The sequence below is a fragment of the Orycteropus afer genome, unplaced genomic scaffold, assembly GCF_000298275.1.
Source record: "Orycteropus afer afer isolate SDZICR_OR568_19922 unplaced genomic scaffold, OryAfe1.0 scaffold00090, whole genome shotgun sequence".
Lineage (NCBI taxonomy): Eukaryota > Metazoa > Chordata > Mammalia > Tubulidentata > Orycteropodidae > Orycteropus > Orycteropus afer.
This window is the reverse complement of record NW_006921677.1, coordinates 3,127,956-3,146,162: the sequence shown is the minus strand read 5'-3', so window position 1 is coordinate 3,146,162 and position 18,207 is coordinate 3,127,956. Positions and strand designations below refer to the sequence as shown.

Sequence of the window (18,207 nt, the reverse complement as noted above, 5' to 3'; positions counted from 1 at the left end):
GGAGAAGTCTTTGGAAGCACATAAACATTTAATTTTTAGAAGGTCCCAATCATCTGGCTTCTCTTCTGCTGTTGGTACATTTTGAATTATGCTTGGTAGTCTATTTATACCAAATATTAGGGCCCTTAAGTTTGAGCCTAAATTTTCCTTAACTACTCTCCTTTTGAGAAACAGCTTTTAGCTTGTTATTGGGCTTCAGTAGAGACTGAATGCCTAACCATGGGCCACCAAGTCACCATGAGGACTGAGCTGCCCATCATGAACTGGGTGTTGTCTGACCCACAGAGTCATAAAGTTGGATGTGCACAGCAGCACTCCATCATTAAATGGAAGTGGTATATCAGAGATCGGGCTCAAGCAGGACCTGAAGGCACAGGTAAGTTGCATGAGAAGTGGCCCAAATGCCTATGGTGTCCACTCCAGTCACATTACCTTCCCTCTCCCAGTCTGCATCTATGGCCTCATGGGGAGTTCCATATGATCAGTTGACTAAAGAAGAAAAAACTCATGCCTGGTTTACAGATGGATCTGCATGAAACGCAGGCACCACTCAGAAGTGAACAACAACGGCACTGCAGTCCCTTTCTGGGACTTCTTTGAAGGACAGTGGTGAAGGGAAATCTCCCCAATGGGCAGAACTTCGAGTCATGCATTTGGCTGTTCACTTTGCATGGAATAAGAAACAGCCAGATGTGTGATTATATACACATATATAATTCATGGGCTATGGCTAATGGCTTGGCTGGATGGTCTGGGACTTGGAAGGAGCATGATCGGAAAACTGGTGACAAGGATGTATGGGGAAGAGGTATGTGGATAGATCTCTCTTACTGGACCAAAGGAGTAAAGATATTATGTCTCATGTGAATCCCCACCAAAAGGTGACCTCAGCAGAGGAGGACCTTAACAATGAGGTGGATAGGATGATATGTTCAGTGGAAACCAGCCATCCTTTTTCCCAAACTACTCCAGCTATTGCTCAATGGGCTCATGAACAAAGTGGCCATGGTGGCAGGTATGGAGGTTATGCATGGGCTCAGCAACATGGATTCCCACTTACCATGGCTGATTTGGCTACTGCCACTGCTGAGTGCCCAATCTGCCAGAAACAGAGACCAACACTGAATCCACGCTATGGAACCATTCCTCGGGGTGATCAGCCTGCAACGTGGTGGCAGGTTTACTACATTGGACCACTTCCATCAGGGAAAGGACAATGCTTTGTACTTACTGGAATAGATACTTATTCTGGATATGGATTAGCCTTCCCTGCATGCAATGCTTCTGCCAAAACTACCATCCGTGGACTTACAGAATGCCTTATCCACCATCATGGTATCCCATACAGCCTTGCTTCAGATCAAGGGACGCACTTCACAGCAAATGAAGTACAGCAATGGGCCTATGCTCATGGAATTCACTGGCCTTACCATGTTTCCCATCATCCTGAAGCAGCTAGCTTGATAGAACGATGGAATGGCCTACTGAAAATACAATTACGGCGCCAGCTAGGTGGCAATACTTTGAAGGGTTGGGAAAATGTTCTCCAGGAGGCTCTATATGCTCTAAACCAGCCTCCAATATATGGTGCTGTTTCTCTAACAGCCAGGATTCACAGGTCCAGGAACCAAGGGGTGGAAACAGGAGTGGTACCACTCACTGTTACCCCTAGTGACCCACTCAAAAAATTTTTGCTTCCTTTCCCTGCTACCCTTCACTCTGCAGGTGTGAAGATCTTAGCTCCAAAGGGAGGAACACTCCCACCTGGAAACACAATACTGATTGCACTGAACTGGAAATTAAGAATGTCACCCAGCAATTTTGGCTTCCTCATGCCTCTGGATCAACAGACAAAGAAGGGCATTACTGTACTATCTGGTGTGATAGATCCTGATTACCATGGGGAAACTGGATTGACATTACATAATGGAGATAAAGAAGACTATGTCTGGAATACAGGAGATTCTTTAGGACATCTCTTAGTACTACCATGCCCTGTGATTAAAGTCAATGGAAACTTATAGCAACCCAATTCTGATATGACTGCTAATGGCCCAGACCTTCAGGAATGAAGGTTTGAGTCACCCCACCAAGCAAAGAACCACAACCAGCTGAGGTGCTAGCTGAGGGCAAGGGATATACAGAATGGGTGGTAGAAGAAGGTAGCTCTGAATATCAGCTACAACCACATAACCAGTTCCAAAAATGAGGACTGTGATTGTTGTATTTCTTCATTATATATGTGCATCAAACGCTTTTGCTTCCTTCTGTTATGAACTGTGAAATATAAATAAGGTTAATGCATTCCAGTTGTACATGTATTAGCATATCATGTTAGGTGCAAATATGACTTTATAATTGTCCTTATTTAGAGATTATATATCATTAAGAAGATGTGTACAACTGCCAAGTTGACAAGGGGTGGACTGTGATAGTTGGAGCTGTGTTTCAACTTGGCTAGACCACAATTCTGTGTGGTTTAAGCAATTGTGATGTGGGTTGTTCCAATGATGGATGGTGCTAAAAGGGCAGGGAGGCCACATGTCCCGACCTACTCTAACCCCACTAGAGGAAGACAGAATCACCATCAGTAACCCAACGCCTATTCCTGCAAGGCCAGACACGATGCTTCCCTCCATCTCTTTCACCAACTGTTCCTCCCAAAGCACCCCCCACTTCTCTCCTGGATTCAATAATTTGCTGCAGTGGTCACAGAGAACTCACAGATTACAGGATTTATTAGGGAAGCACCAGGCTACAATTCAAGGTCAGGAAAAACGCTCAGTCTCTCTCCCAGCCCACCGTCTCTCAGGCAACAGTCTCTCACAATCTCTCCCAACAGTGCGTGTCCCTCGGTGTTTCACTCAGCAATGCACGTCTCTTGCATCTTTTTCCCAGCAGTTCATGTCTCAGGAGTGCATGTCTCTTTCAGCGGCATGTCTTCCTCAATCAGCAGTCAGAGAGAGTTCTGTCTAGGAAGCCTCCTTTTAAGCCTGGCCGAGTGGTCAAACTAACTAATCATAATCAAAATTCTAAGCACCTGAGAGAGAGCAAACTTCCTAGAACATTGCTCCAGTGCCACTTCCAAGAAATACCCCAGGTGGATAACTTTTACAATCAGGAGCTCCTCAGTTGCTCATAGCAAATTCCACCATGGGGTTTACAAAGACTTATGGCTAGAAAAGCCATACCAGGTAATTTACTACACCGCAGATGGGATCAAATATATATGTTTTGAGGAGCCAATTCATTGAAAGGGAGTTTCCCTAGGAGTGTGGCCTGCTTCCAGTATATTTATGGATATCCTTGGAAAACAGACACTCTTCGGTGGATTGGTATTCTGCCTACAACTGTCTGTGAGCAAACAATACACCATTCAACCTGGAGATCTTGGATTCATCATTCATTGGAACCAACAGCCAGTATACTGCCTGCCAACCTTGAGCTCCTCAGCCCCTGCAGCTGCGTGAGTCAGGAAAAGCCTCCAGCTTGACGTTTCATCCAAGAAGTTGGGATTTGCCAGCTTCGTAAGTGTGTGAGCCATTTTCCTAAGATGAATTTCTCTTTCTCTCTCTATATATAAGCTTTACTGGTTTCATTTCTCTAGAGATCCCAGTCTAACACACCCCCTAAGTTATCCTACAATGATAAACAGAAAAACTTAGGCAAAGATAATATGAGAAAGAATAATCACAGGGCCAATCCACAGATAGACAGAGATGTAAACTTCTACGCAAAGTATTAGCAAATCAGATGTAAACACATACAAAAATTATCATTTTTTATAGTTTTATCCTGGTTATACAAGGATACTTTACTATTCAGAAAATCCAAAAATGTAATTCACCACATTAGCACAGATTATTAAAAGCAAAAAACAAAAGCATGACCACTCAACAGAAATAGGTTAGATATTTTACAAAATTCAACACCAAATGTTAATTTCATTATTCTGGTAAAGAGGATATATTTAAAAACTATAGGAGGCATCACCTTAAATGAGGATATTTTGAAATAATTATAGACTCTCACAGGGCATTACAAATATAACACAGAGATTCCATGTACCCTTCACTCACCTTTCCACAATGCTAACATCCTCTGTAACTATGGTACAGTATTGAAACCAGGAAACTGACACTGGCACAATCGACAGCCTTGATTCAGATTTTGTCAGTTTTAACACACAACCATTTATGCATGCTCGTGTAACCATATTAAAAAAAAAAAATGCCATTGACTCGATTCTGACTCAGAGTGATCCTACAGGACAGAGATAGCCTTAAGAAGATAGCCTTAAGATTTTGAAGCTTTAATCTTCACAGAAGCAAACTGTCACATCTTTTGCTTAACTGTTGTGACACTGGGACTCCTTTGTGTTTGTACAGGTCTATCTAATTTTATCACATGTCTAGATTCATGTCATTACCACCATAATCAAGATAATAGAACTGTCCTCTGGTGGTGTAGTGGTTAATGCATTTGGCTGTTAACCGAAAGGTCACTGGTTCAAAACTACCAGCCGCTTCACAGAAGAAAGGTAAGATGGATTGCTTCCATAAAGATTTATAGCTTGGAAATTCAACAGGGATGTTGCTATGAATTGGAATCAACTTGACAGCAGGGAGTTTGGTTTAGTTTTTTTAGTATCACCATAAAGGAACCCTAATAATACTCCTTTATAGTCTTTCACCAACAATCAATCTGGTCTCTGTTTGAACTTCTAAAAAGAATATATTCATTCACAATTTGTGTAATAAAAAAAAAATCTAATAAAAGCTCTGCCAAATAAGTGAAGGTAAAATTACTTAGTGTAGTATTTCAGAAACGCTTGTCTGGAGTGGATATATAAATACCATCTAAGGAGCTGTGCAAACATAGAGACTCATGTTCTCCCTACAAGATGATTTGATGGATAGGTGTGTGAGCCCAGATATCTATGCTTTCAAACCACTCCCACCAAATGAATGTATATATGTACATATGTGTACATGTGCAATATACATATGTATGTGTATATAAAAATAGTGAGATCATTGAGAGCTAGAAGTCAACAAGAATGCCTTGTTTTTCTGGGTCTTGCAAGTTTTCCACCTTTGACAAGGTGGAGTCTCACCACTTTCCTATCACTTTCTATACTGGAAAATATTTAAGTTTTCCTTCTCTGACAGGTTCCAACTTTACATAGACTTGGCTTTTCCAAGTTTTACCATATGTATGTATATACATATGCACATCTGTATAATATGTGTATCCATGTATGTAAATAAACCCTATATGCAAACAGAATTTCTATTAAAAATACTTTCTACCCTTGATAGTGATTTCTTCTAAGAAACAGAACTGAAGTTATTGGGAGAAAAAAGAAAGGTCTTTTACTTTTTTCTTTAACCTTTGTGCATATGCAAAATTTTATAATTGAGCATATGTAACTTGTATAATTTTTTGTAGGAAAACAACTCTTTCAAAAGTTGCTGATGCAATAATTTTCAGTAGCAGATCTGAGAAACTACCTGCACAGAGTAATGTTCTTTACAGAGGTAAAAGGAATATCTAGGAACTGCTGAGTGAATGTAGAAGAGAAAGTTGACTAGAAATCAAACTTGAAATAGGCTCTGCTTGTTCTGAAAAGATTTTATTCTCTAAGACTCTTGGAGCTCTCTCCACAAAGAAGTTGTAAGTACAAACACTAAAACATGAACATATACCCATTTCTCACTAACATGGTTAGGTTCCAAAGCTCAGGCTGATATGCAAAAATCAGTATTATGCAAAAATGGAAGGTGATCACATCAGAGCAAATGGAAAATGACTACATCATTAATGACTGCCAAATTTTACCATTATGTAACTGCCAAACCACAAGAATCATGGCTTCAGCCAAGTTGACACATAACCTTAACCATCACAACAGCCAGCGTTACTCTTGCCTTATACCTCGGCATTCATTACTAGCAGATGTACATTATTAATGCACAAAATAGTTGGATAGTAGATTTTCTACTACTGTTATAAATGTGAAATGTCAGATAACAAGATAGTTGATAAGTATATACTATACCTACTCCTACCTACTCCTAGGAGCTCTGGTAGCATAATGGCTAAAGCACTTGACTGCTAACCAGAAGGCTGGCGGTTCAAACCCACCAGCCACTCCTCGGAAGGAAGGTTGGGCAATCCTACTTCCGTAGTGATGCTGCCTCGGAAACCCAAGGAGGGGTCGCTATGAGTCGGGGCCAACTCGACGGCACATAACAACAACAACAACAACATACCTACTCCTGAGACCACAGACTTAAGGACCAGCATGACATAAGAATGATGACTGGTAAGTGTTTATCCTCTAAATCTCATTTTTCCTCATTTCAAAAATAAGCCTATGATAACATTCACCATCATATCCTGTAACAGTAAGTCATTTCTCCTTGTTGAAGTTCAAGATGTTTCTTTATAAATAAAACTTGCCATATCTCTTTATAATCATATAAGAAATATGTGTGACAAAAACTAACACCAGATGTATCAAAGACTTAAACGTAAAACCAAAAACTATAAAGTTCCTTAAGGAAAAAAATAAAGGCAAATTTTGGGGCCCTCATTCATGGCATAACTACATTATCAAGCATAACCCAAAATGCAAAAACAGCAGAACAGAAACTAGATGAATGGGACCTTCTCAAAATTAAATTTTTATGTGCTTCCCAAGACTTCTCCAAGAGTCAAAAGACAACCTACAGACTGGGAAAAAATATTTGGCAATGACATATCTGACAAGGGACTTCTTTCTAGAATTTACAGTAAACTCCAACACCTCAACGATAAAAAGACAAACAATCTAATTTAAAAATGGCAGAAAACATGAATATACACGTCACCAAAGAGGATATTCAGGCAGCCAACAAACACATGAAGAAATTTTCACAATCATCAGCCATTAGAGAGATGCAAATCGAAACAACAATGAGATACCATCTTGCCCCACTGCTAGTAGCAAAGTTCAGAAAGACAGGCAATAACAAATGCTGGCAAGGATGTGGAGAGACCGGGACTCTCACACACTGCTGGTGGGACTGTCAAATGATACAACCACTGTGGAAAGCAGTATGGCAATTCCTTAAAAAGATGGAATTAGAAATACCATTTGACAGCCATTCCATTACTAGGTATATATCCTAAAGAAGTGAGAACCAGGACAAGAACAGATATATCTACAACCATGTTCATCTCAGTACTATTTACAATAGGCAAAAGATGGAAACAACCTAGGTGCCCATTAAAAGAAGAATGGATAACCAAACTATGGTACATGCACACAATGGAATACTATGCAAACCTAAAGAATAATGTAGAATCGGTAAACACCACATAACATGAATGAACTTGGAGGACATTATCTTGAGTGAAATAAGTCTATCATGGAAGGACAAATATTGTATTAGTCCATTATTGTAAAAAGTCAAGGAAAGGTTTATATATGGAAGGAAATTTTCTTTGTTGGTTACCAGGGGTGGAAGGGCAGGGAAGGAACTCTGCTAGATAGGTACAGACAAGTATTAATTTGGGTGAGGGGAAGGGCAATGTACCAAATGTCAGTGGTCAACATGGTGGCAATGAGGAAGAGGAAAACAGAGAGAGGTGCATAGGAGGTACAAACAACAAAGATGAACCCTTCTGTACATACAATACTGCGTTCTCAGTGATGGCCAACACTGATCTACGGGTGGATAGATGGGTGCACATGCTGAACTGTTAGGTATGTCCATGCAGGGTGGAGTGTGCCCATGACCATATATAGAGTTGGCAGACAATGTTTCCACAAGTGTATTTTTATGTTCTGTAGGAATTTCCAGGTATATAAAGCTGATGAGGGACAAGGTTGTAGTCACTTCTTGGCCACAGCCAGCTACTCAGAGGGAGAGAGTAGTTGGACCTGTGGGCTCAGGACCATGGTCACAGGGGACATCAAGCTAAATCGGCATAGTATACTACACAAAAACATTGTTCCACATCCTACTTTGGTGAGTACAGACTTAAAATCTTGCAAGCAGCCATCTAGATGCAACAATGGGTCTCCCCTCATCCAGAGCAAGTAAGAATAAAGAAAACCAAAGATGCATGGAAACAATTGTCCAAGCAACTGGTATACCATTTGATCCTCAGCCTATAGGACTATCAGACCAGAAGAACTAGATGGTACCCAGCTACCAATGTCAACCACTCAGAGGGAGATCTATGTAGGAGATCCTGGATAGAGTGGGAAAACACTGTGGAACAAAACTCAAAATCATTAAAAGGAAAAAAAAAAGGGGGGGAGGGCAGACCAGGCTTACTGGTCTGATAGAGCCTGATGGAAGCCCTGAGACTATGGCTCCTCACTGCCCTTCAGGTCTGGAATCAAATCCACTCCTGTGGCTTCCAGCCAAACAAAAGACAGGTATATAAGCTAAACATCTACATTAGGTAGATACACTCCTTGGACAGATCAATCATGGGAGAACAGAAGGGCTGTGTATGTACAGGGAGACAGCTCGGAAGCAGGAGTGCATGGAAAGGAAGGACACAGGGAAGAGGGAACTATGGGGAGGAGCTGGGAGAGGAGCTGATTACTTTGAGAAACTGCAGTCAATGTCATGAGATAAAATGTATATAAGCTGCTGTATGTAAAATGAATTTGGTCTGTAAACTTTCACCCAAACCACAATAAAAATCTTTTTAAAAAAGACGACCTTCAATGAGAAAAAAAAATAAAAGATGTGTGAAAAGAAAATTTAGATACTCAAAGCATTCTAAAAGTATAATTAATATATTTGGCATTAAGCTAAAATACTGGAGTTGAGAGTAGCAGAAGAAATATTTTGTGAATTCAAACAACACAGCTTAGTGGATTTAGAGTTAGACAAACCTAGATTTAAAACCCTAGAATTAAAAAGATGGAGGACATAAACTAACTGCCACAGGTAGAACTTCACCATTTATATCTTCAATTCTAAAATGGTGATAATAACAGTATCTATTTCCTAGTACTGTTGTTGTTGTTGTTGTTATGTGCCGTCGAGTCAGGCCCGACTCATAGCGACCCCTCCTTGGGTTTCCAATGTAGTATCACTACGGAAGTAGATTGCCCCATCTTCCTTCCGAGGAGTGGCTGGTGGGTATGAGGATTAAATAGCATAACACCTATAAAAGTTTAGCATGTGGTTGTCATGGTTAATTCTTAATTATTAAGTCTTCGTTTCCTTAACAGCAAAAAACGCAATACACCTAACACTGTTGACTTAAAGAATAAATGAAATATTAGTAAGTATGTTAAATAATGCTTTAATGAAGGCAGATTATAACAACAAAAATATGTTGGCCTACTCTCGCTGATGAAATCACAGATCTGAGACGTCTTTTCCAGAATTAATATTCCACAGGTATCATCAATTTTTTACACAGATAAATTTTCTTTCATTTTTCTTCAAATTCATTTTTCACAGGCTAACAATCACACTAGGTTGGGGCAAATTATATTAAATGAGACATTTCACAAAAGTATTATTTAGAAAATCATAACTATTAAAATACTAATTTTACTATAAAAAATTTTACATAAAAAATTTTTATGTCAAGAAATTATATTAGAACCTATAACTCTACTTAGGGGTATTCTCTCAGTTAACCATAGGTTATCAGAGAGTAGAGAAAGGAAGGAAAAAGGTGTTCCACCATACTGCCTTTATCTCCATCCCACTTTCTTTGGAAATAATGGCATCATTGAAAGAATATGTGACAATTTTTAACACCAAGTTACTAATTGTTAACATATACTTTCTATTTGAGATTTATATTAAATAAAAAATGTCCCTTGCTCCTCTTTTGTGACTTTTTTTTCCTTAACCCTCTTATTTCTTATTTCCTTATAATGCATTGACAAGATATTCCCCACTTAAAATATCCCAATCAATGGTCAAGCAACTGTACACTATTTCTAAATCAAAATAAAATAGACTCAAGAAAATAAATGTAAGTACTCACTTTTTGATTTCTCGGAGCAACATTCGGATAAGGATGGTCTGAAGTGGTTCAACCATCAATTTCCTCCACATATCCAATGCTAGCTGCCAGGAAAATAAAAGTCAACAAGGTTGAATCACTTAGTATTTGTTTTAAACATTTATTTGTAACAGTAAAATTACCCATCAAAAGAAGTATTTATAATTAATTTTATAATTACAAAATAGATTTATATTAAATTTTAAAATATATAAATTTATAATTAATATTTCAAAACTTAAGTGAAAATTGAATGTAAAATGACCAGTATTTGGACTTATGCAAAGAATAGTTACACTACTAATTAAAAATCTTACAGAAATAATTAATCTTTATAAAATCTTAATTTATTGATTGCTAAATGTATGGCATTATGGAAGGGCTACAGATTCATAAGGCAGGTGTCACCCACCAAGGTCATGACAGAAACAAATGAATTATGTTAAATAAAATATGACCTGGCATTGTTTATAATTTTACCAAATATGTATATATCCCCATATATTTGAAGGTGACTACTTCTGGTTATGGGAGCTCTGGTAGCATAATGACTAAGGCACTTGACTGCTAACCAGAAGGCTGGCGGTTCAAACCCACCAGCCATTCCTCGGAAGGAAGATGGGGCAATCTACTTCCATAGCAATACTGTCTCGGAAACCCAAGGAAGGGTCACTATGAGTTGGGTCCGACTCAACAGCACATAAAACCAACAACAACTTCTGGCTATGATAATAAAATCCTACTGGATAAATTCTTCTATTTGTGATTTTCCAAAATTTAACCTTGTTATTGAAATCCATCCAAATTGAAACATAAGCTGTAATTCAATCATTATCACACTATATAATAGTATATCATTATATGAATAAACCAGTTTATTTTTTCCTTTCTATTGCCAATGAATATGTGTTTGTGATGCCAGTTATTTTGCTACTGAGAATAATGCTACAATTCTTGGGTTTATCTTCTGGTGCACATAAGCAAGAGATTCCCTGATGCATACTTAGGAGTGGAGATGCTAGGCTACAGGCTAGGCAAAGGAGCAGCTTTACTTACTCATTTTTTTTAAAAAAAGGCCAAATCGTTTTCTCAAGTGTTTTTATCAATCTATACTCCCACACACACTTGATGAGAGTTTCATTAATCCTTAACAACAAAAGGTTTTAACAGACTTCAGTAAAACTTTGCTCATCCGGTAGATGTAAAATAGTGTCTTATAGTGTTTTTAACCGGTTGAGCATTATATTATGTTTACTGTCCATCTAGGTTTTTTTCTGTAAAATGCCTAGTCATCTTTTACTCATTGTTTAATACTGGTCTTGTTCTTAATGAAATCAGGATATTTTATATATATGTATGTGTATGGTGTTGTGGTTATGTGTTGTCAAGTCGGACCCGACTCATAGCGACCCCTCCTTGGGTTGCTGAGGCAGTATCACTACAGAAGTAGTGAGCCCAACCTTCCTTCCGAGGAGTGGCTGGTGGGTTTGAACCGCTGGCCTTCTGGGTAGCAGTCAAGTGCCTTAGGCACTATGCTACCAGAGCTCCCTATACGTGTGTGTGTGTGTGTGTATTTATGTATGTGTATATATATGTGTGTGTGTGTGTGTGTGTGTGTATATATATATATATATATATATACATACATACATACATACAATAATGGGAGCTCTGGTAGCATAGTGGCTAAGACACTTGCCCGCTAACCAGACGGCTGGGGTTTGTCAAACCCACCAGCCACTCCTCGGAAGGAAGGTTGGGCAATCCTACTTCCGTAGTGATACTGCCTCGGAAACCCAAGGAGGGGTCGCTATGAGTCGGGGGTTCACTCGACAGCACATAACAACAACAACATATATACAATAAACACTGGCACATATACATATGTACACAAATATAGTGGAGACTAATCTCTTGCCAGTTTTGTGTATTATGGCTTGACTCTTCACTTTCTTCAGAGTGTTTTTTTTGAGAAAAAATGTACTATTTATTTTAATATACTTATATTTATCATTTTAATCCTTTACTGTCTGTACTATTTGTCTTCGAAGGATTTCCTCTTTTACCCTAAGGTATGTGTGCTCCTACATTGCCTTACATGAGTTTTCAAGCTTTGTTTTTCATATGTAAATCTTTAAACTCCGGTTTCTTTTTCCCCCCACAACACTACAGATTACTCAAGTACCAAAAACTGGCCCTCTGTTTCCAACTTAACCATATCCACAGATCTGTTTCTGGCCTCTCTATTCTGTTCCCTTGGAGTAAGTTTATTCTGATCCATTAGTAATTCCATTTCAAATAAATAAAAGCATTTATCTTTCCAAAAGTAGTATTCTTCAAGTTTTGCCTCCCTCTCCTCAACCCTTTATTTAAATGTCATGAATAGGGATGGAGTGGGATGTTAATACCTGAGAAAGTGAGATCTTACACTTTACAAACCAGCCCTACTGAAAGGCAAGCTAGCAGAACCTACCAAAATTCAGAATGTTCATCTTTGACCCAGAAACTCCACTTCTAGTTAGCCACTCTCTGATAATGTCTGCTCACATACAAACAGATATACACAAAAACGTAATTCAATAAGTATAAGCCATTTTTCTAATTTGTTCACCGCTGTATTCCCAGCATACAGAAAAGTGTCTAGACATAGAAGGGCTTGATAAATATTTCATGAATGAACAAATGAACAATGATGCTCACTGCAGTGTTGTCTGTAACAACAAAAAACTTGTAACTAAGGAAATAGTTTAATAAATTGCTTATATTCCAACTACAGAATGTTGAGCTCTCACAGAAGACAAACTTACATGAAAGTAAGTACATTAACTACTGAAAAAAACAATACAATTTGTAGGACTGTATGTATGATACCATGAATGCTTAAAACATAAAATCAAAATTATTATGTGGGTGTACATAAACGTTTGTATGCAAATGTACAGGTAAAATTCTGAAAAGATGCAAATGAAACTATTTACAGTGACTTCCTCTGGGAAGAAGAGTGGGCTTGGTGATGTTAGTGGTAAGGGAGGATTTCAAGTAAAACATTCAATTATAATCCTACTAACTAAAAGCAACTACTATACTGCTAAGACTTTGGTATTTCCCTTTAATGTTTTTTTTCTCTGCAGCCTTTTTAACCCCTAGAGCTCTATTACAAGTAAATATATACTGTTGTGCCCAAATATTTTCATAAACTATTTTTTCCCTTTGTTATAGTTTCTCATGAGCTATACTGCCCACTGATGAATTTGTCACACTTATTAAATTCTTAAGAAATATTGTAAAGGTTTTTCCTAAATATACTGTTTTCTTAGTACAGATTAGTAACATGGGCTTACTTGGTCACCAGGTATAGAGCATTTTAAAGTATCTTGAAATACAATGACAGATTTCTTTTTTAAAAGATTATGTAATTTATCTATTAATGTTGCATCTTAAGTGTTTATGTCCTTCAGTAAAACTCATCACAATTTCGTTTCTTTACTTATTTGGCACCTGCTTCCTCTACCGGAACTTAGTAAGGTTCATGAGGTTAGGGTCCTTCTATCTGCTCACCATTGTTTCCCACTGTCTAATTACTCAATAAACATTTATTGTAGTAAATAAACAAACTTGTACAAGACTATTTCTTTCACAACCAGTATATGCAATATGTATTAAAATTTTTCCTTATTTAAATTTGAACGATACCTCAAATATCTGAACAAATTACTTGAAACTGTATACCTCACTGCTTTATTCTGAATTTAATTACTTTTTAAGTTAAGTTATAGTAAATATGTTATGCCCATAAGTTTGCATTTTCTCTTCTTTCAATGAAGTTCATGTCCTTTGCACCTTTTAACTGTAGGAGCCTCAACATTTTCTAAATAATTGATATGAATTTTTTACACAGAACTTTCTGTCATTCATCCATCATAAATTTAATTATTAAAATCATCATCATCATTACCTTTTCTGTTCCTCTAATCTATCTCAAAATCCTCAGGTAATCATTACGCTACTTTACATACTGAACAGGAGCTCTGGTAGCATAGTGCCTATGGCACCTGACTGCTAACCAGAAAGCTGGCGGTTCAAACTCACCAGCCACTCCTCAGAAGGAAAGTTGGGCAATCTACTTCTGTAGTGATACCGCCTCGGAAACCCAAGGAGGGGTTGCTATGAGTCAGGACTCCATGGCACATAACAATAACAACAACATGTATACTTAACACATTTAATAATTATGTATTTGAAATTTTTTAAATGCTAAGATCAACATCCTTAAAAAAGTGACTGTATCAAATAAACATGTTTACCAGTCATTTAAAGAACTTCCTACCTCTCCTATTTCCATAAGTGGTTCATTCATATCTACACCACCATAGCCATACTGAAGGTCAGCTTCTGTCAATTTATTCTTTTTAATAAACTGGGTGTTGAGATATCTGAAAAACAAATGAAGTATCATTGTATACTACATAAAAATCAGGGGGAAAGCAAATTACTTTTAACTTTAGAATAATTACTTGGGGGTTATAAATCAACTATCGCAAATAGTCCAATAAGTCCAAAATAAATTAATTATACAGAAAAAAATGATATAATGAAAATAAAAATCATCAGCCAACTCAGCAAGGCCCAAGAAAACCTCCAGGTTAGCAAAAAACAAAAACCTGTTTTTCTTAAGTCTTACACAAGGTTTTTTTGCCTAAAAATTTCCTGATAAGGAAATAGCTCTTATCCAAGGGTCAGATCTTTTACAATCTAATTTGCAAATTCCCATCTTCTTCTTAGTAAACCAAGATGAAGTACACTTTACAAAGATTTAATAGACAATGGTTAAAAAATTTACAAAGTATACAAAGAGCTCTTAAAATTCAAAGAAAGAAAACAAACCCAGTTAAAAAGCAAGCAAAAGATCTGAACAGAAACCTCACCAAAGAAGATACAGAGATGACAAGGAAGCATATGAAAAAACGCTCAACATATGTCACTAGAGAATGCAAACTAAAACACAGCGAGATACCACTGTTACTTGGTGTCCTCAAGATGATTTCGACTCATAGCAACCCCATGTAACAGAGCAGAACTGCTCCATAGCATTTTCTTGCCTGTAACCTTTACTGAAGCATATTATCAGCTCTTTCTCCCACAAAACCACTGGGTGGGCTCAACCTGCCCATTTCTCAGTTAGCAGATATCACCACAAACACAACACAACCACTGCCATGGAGTTGAATCCGACTCTTAGTGACCCCTCCTTGGGTTTTCAAGATGGTATCACTACAGAAGTAGATTGCCCAACCTTCCTTTTGAGGACTGGATGATGGGTTTGAACCCCCAGCATGCTGGTTAGCAGTCAAATGCATTAGGCACTACACCACCAGAGCTACTACACACCTATTATAATGGCTAAAGTCCAAAACCCTGACAACACCAAATGCTAACCAGGACGTAGAAAAACAGAAACACTTACTTCTTCATTGTTGGTAGGAATGCAAAACGGTACACAGCCACTTTGGAAGACAATCTGGCAGTTTCTTACAAAGTGGAACACAGCTTTCCCAAATGATCCAATAATCACACTCCTAAGTATTTATCCAAATGAGTTGAAAAGAAAATTTAGGTCCACACAAAAACTTGCATAGAAATGCTTTTAACAGATTTTTCACAATTGACCAAAACTGGAAGCAACCAAGATGCCCTTCAACATGTAGAATGGATAAACACTGCGGTACATCCATACAATGGAATACTATTCAGCAATAGAAAGAAATGAGCTATTAAGTCACAAAAAGGCATGGAGCAACCTTAAATGCATTCTGCCAAATGAAGGAAGCCAGTCTGAAAAACCAAGTAGTTGAACCTGTGGGCTCAGGACCATGGTCACAGGGGACATCAAGCTCAACAGGCATAACATACTACACAAAACATTGTTCCACCTCCTACTTTAGCGAGCAGCGACTGGGATCTTAAAAGCTTGCAAGCAACGATCTAGATGCAACGATGGATCTCTCCTTGTCCAGAGCAAAGAAGAATAAAGAAAACCAAAGATTCATGGAAACAATTAGTCTTTGTGACTGGTACACTATGCGATCTGCAGCCTATACAACTATGAGACCAGAAGAACAGATGATGCCCGGCTACCACTGTCAAACACTCAGAGGGGGATCTATGTAGGAGATCCTGGATAGAGAGGAAGAACAATGTGGAACAAAACTCAAAGTCATTTGGGGAAAAAAAGGGAGGGGACCAGGTTTGCTGATCTGATAGAGCCTGGTGGAGCCACTGAGACTATGGCCCCTAGCTGTCCTTCAGGTCTGGAACTGAACCCATACCTATGGCTTCCAGCCAAACAGAAGACAGGCATAGAAGATGAACATTTACCTGAGGTAGATACACTCCTTGGAGAGAACAATCATGGGGAAAAGAAGGGCTGTTTATACACAGGGAGACAGCTCAGGGGGCAGGAGTACATGCAGGGATGGACACAGGGAAGAGGTGACTATTGGGAGGAAGTAGGAGGGGAACTGTTCCATTGGGGTAAATTGTGGTCAATGTCATTAGACAAAGTCTATGTGAACAGTTGTATGGAAAGTGAATTTGCTCTATAAATTTTTACCCAAATCACAATTAAAAAAAAAAAAAAATCTTTTAAAGTCTATTATATTAAAAATTCAAGGTATATACAATGGTTTGTAATAACAAATGGGCACTCCTTTGAGACATGTACCAAAACATTATTATTACTGTATTATTACATTAAAAAGGTTTTTGTGTATCCAGAAGTGTTTAATGTTTTCTTATTCATAGAAAGGTGCACTAAATACTAAGACAAACATTGACTAACTGAGGTTAGGTATGAACTGTACCTAACTGTTCCAACTTACATATAAATCTGACATAAAGGCAAACTTCAGAACGGAACTAGAGCTAGCACAAAAACTCAGAAGTTCTTCCACTCTCATACAGTAATATTTACTGAGTATGCAAGATATTGGGGAAAGGTGAAGAGGGGGGCAAGTGGTCTCTGCACACTCAAAACTGAGACATCTGGTGCAATATACAAACCCAAACCCACTGTCATCAAATTGATTCCAACTTACAACAATCCTATACAACAGAGTAGAACTGCACTATATATATGGTTTCTACAGCTGTAATCCTTACAGAAGCCAACTGTCAGATCTTTTTCCCACAAAGCAGCTACTTGTTTTGAACCACCAACCTTATGGTTGGCAGCTAAAGACTTAACCATGTGTCACCAGGCTCCTTACAATATATAAGCACAAAGAAATTAAAAAATGATATGTACTCCCTCAGTAGAGAGAATTTAATTGTCATCTTTGCTGTTCTTTGCAATCAAGTTAATCTGATTTGATTCCAATTCACAGTGACCCAGTATGACAAAGTAGAACTGCCCCATAGGGTTTCCTAGACTGTCATCTTTATAGGAGCAGATCTTCAGGTCTTTTTCCCACAGAGCAGCTGGTGGGTTCAAACCACCAACCTTCTGGTTAGCAGTTGAATGCTTAACCATTAGCACCACCAGGGCTCATGTCCTTGAATCAAATGAGCATGAAAGCACAACATACCAAAATTTTTGAGACACAGAAAAAGTAGTGATCAGAAGCCAATTTATAGCAATAAATGCACACATCAAAAAAGAAGAGGAAGCCAAAATCAACACTTTAAACCCATACCTCCAACAATTAGAAAAAGAACAGCAAGAGAGGTCATTATAAGAAAGGAAATTATTATGTTTATTTTTTATTATATAAGATTCAAGCAGAAATGAATGAAACAGAAAGACAATAGAAAAAATCAACAAGACTAGAAGTTGGTTCTTTGAAAAGATTAATAAAATTCACAAACCAGTGGCAAATTTAACAAAGATAAATAGTGAGAGAATACAAATAACATGAATAAGAAACAAAATGGGCAATATCACAACAGAACCAACTGAAATAAAAAGGATAACATCAGGATACTATAAAGAACTGTACTCCAACAAATTTGAAAATCTAGAAGAAACAGACAGATTCCTAGAAACACACCACTTACCTACTGCAGTGTAGTAAATTACTTAGTGTGGCTTTTCTACCCATAAGTCTTTGTAAACTCCAAGGTGGGATTTTCTATGAGCAACTGAGGAACTATCCACCTGGGTTATTTCTGTTGGGC

The 18,207-nt window shown here is 37.9% G+C and overlaps 1 protein-coding gene across 1 annotated transcript in view; it reads right to left on the bottom strand.

The window, feature by feature from the left end:
• The window catches only part of CUL2 (cullin 2), a 117,205-nt gene that overhangs the window by 75,899 nt on the left and 23,099 nt on the right, over window positions 1–18,207 (bottom strand). The window contains exons 4-5 of the mRNA XM_007942437.2: window positions 14,363–14,468; window positions 10,018–10,100 (exon numbers count right to left, since the gene is read on the bottom strand). Coding sequence (XP_007940628.1) covers window positions 10,018–10,100; window positions 14,363–14,468 — 189 coding nt within the window. The remainder of the gene's footprint in view (window positions 1–10,017; window positions 10,101–14,362; window positions 14,469–18,207) is intronic.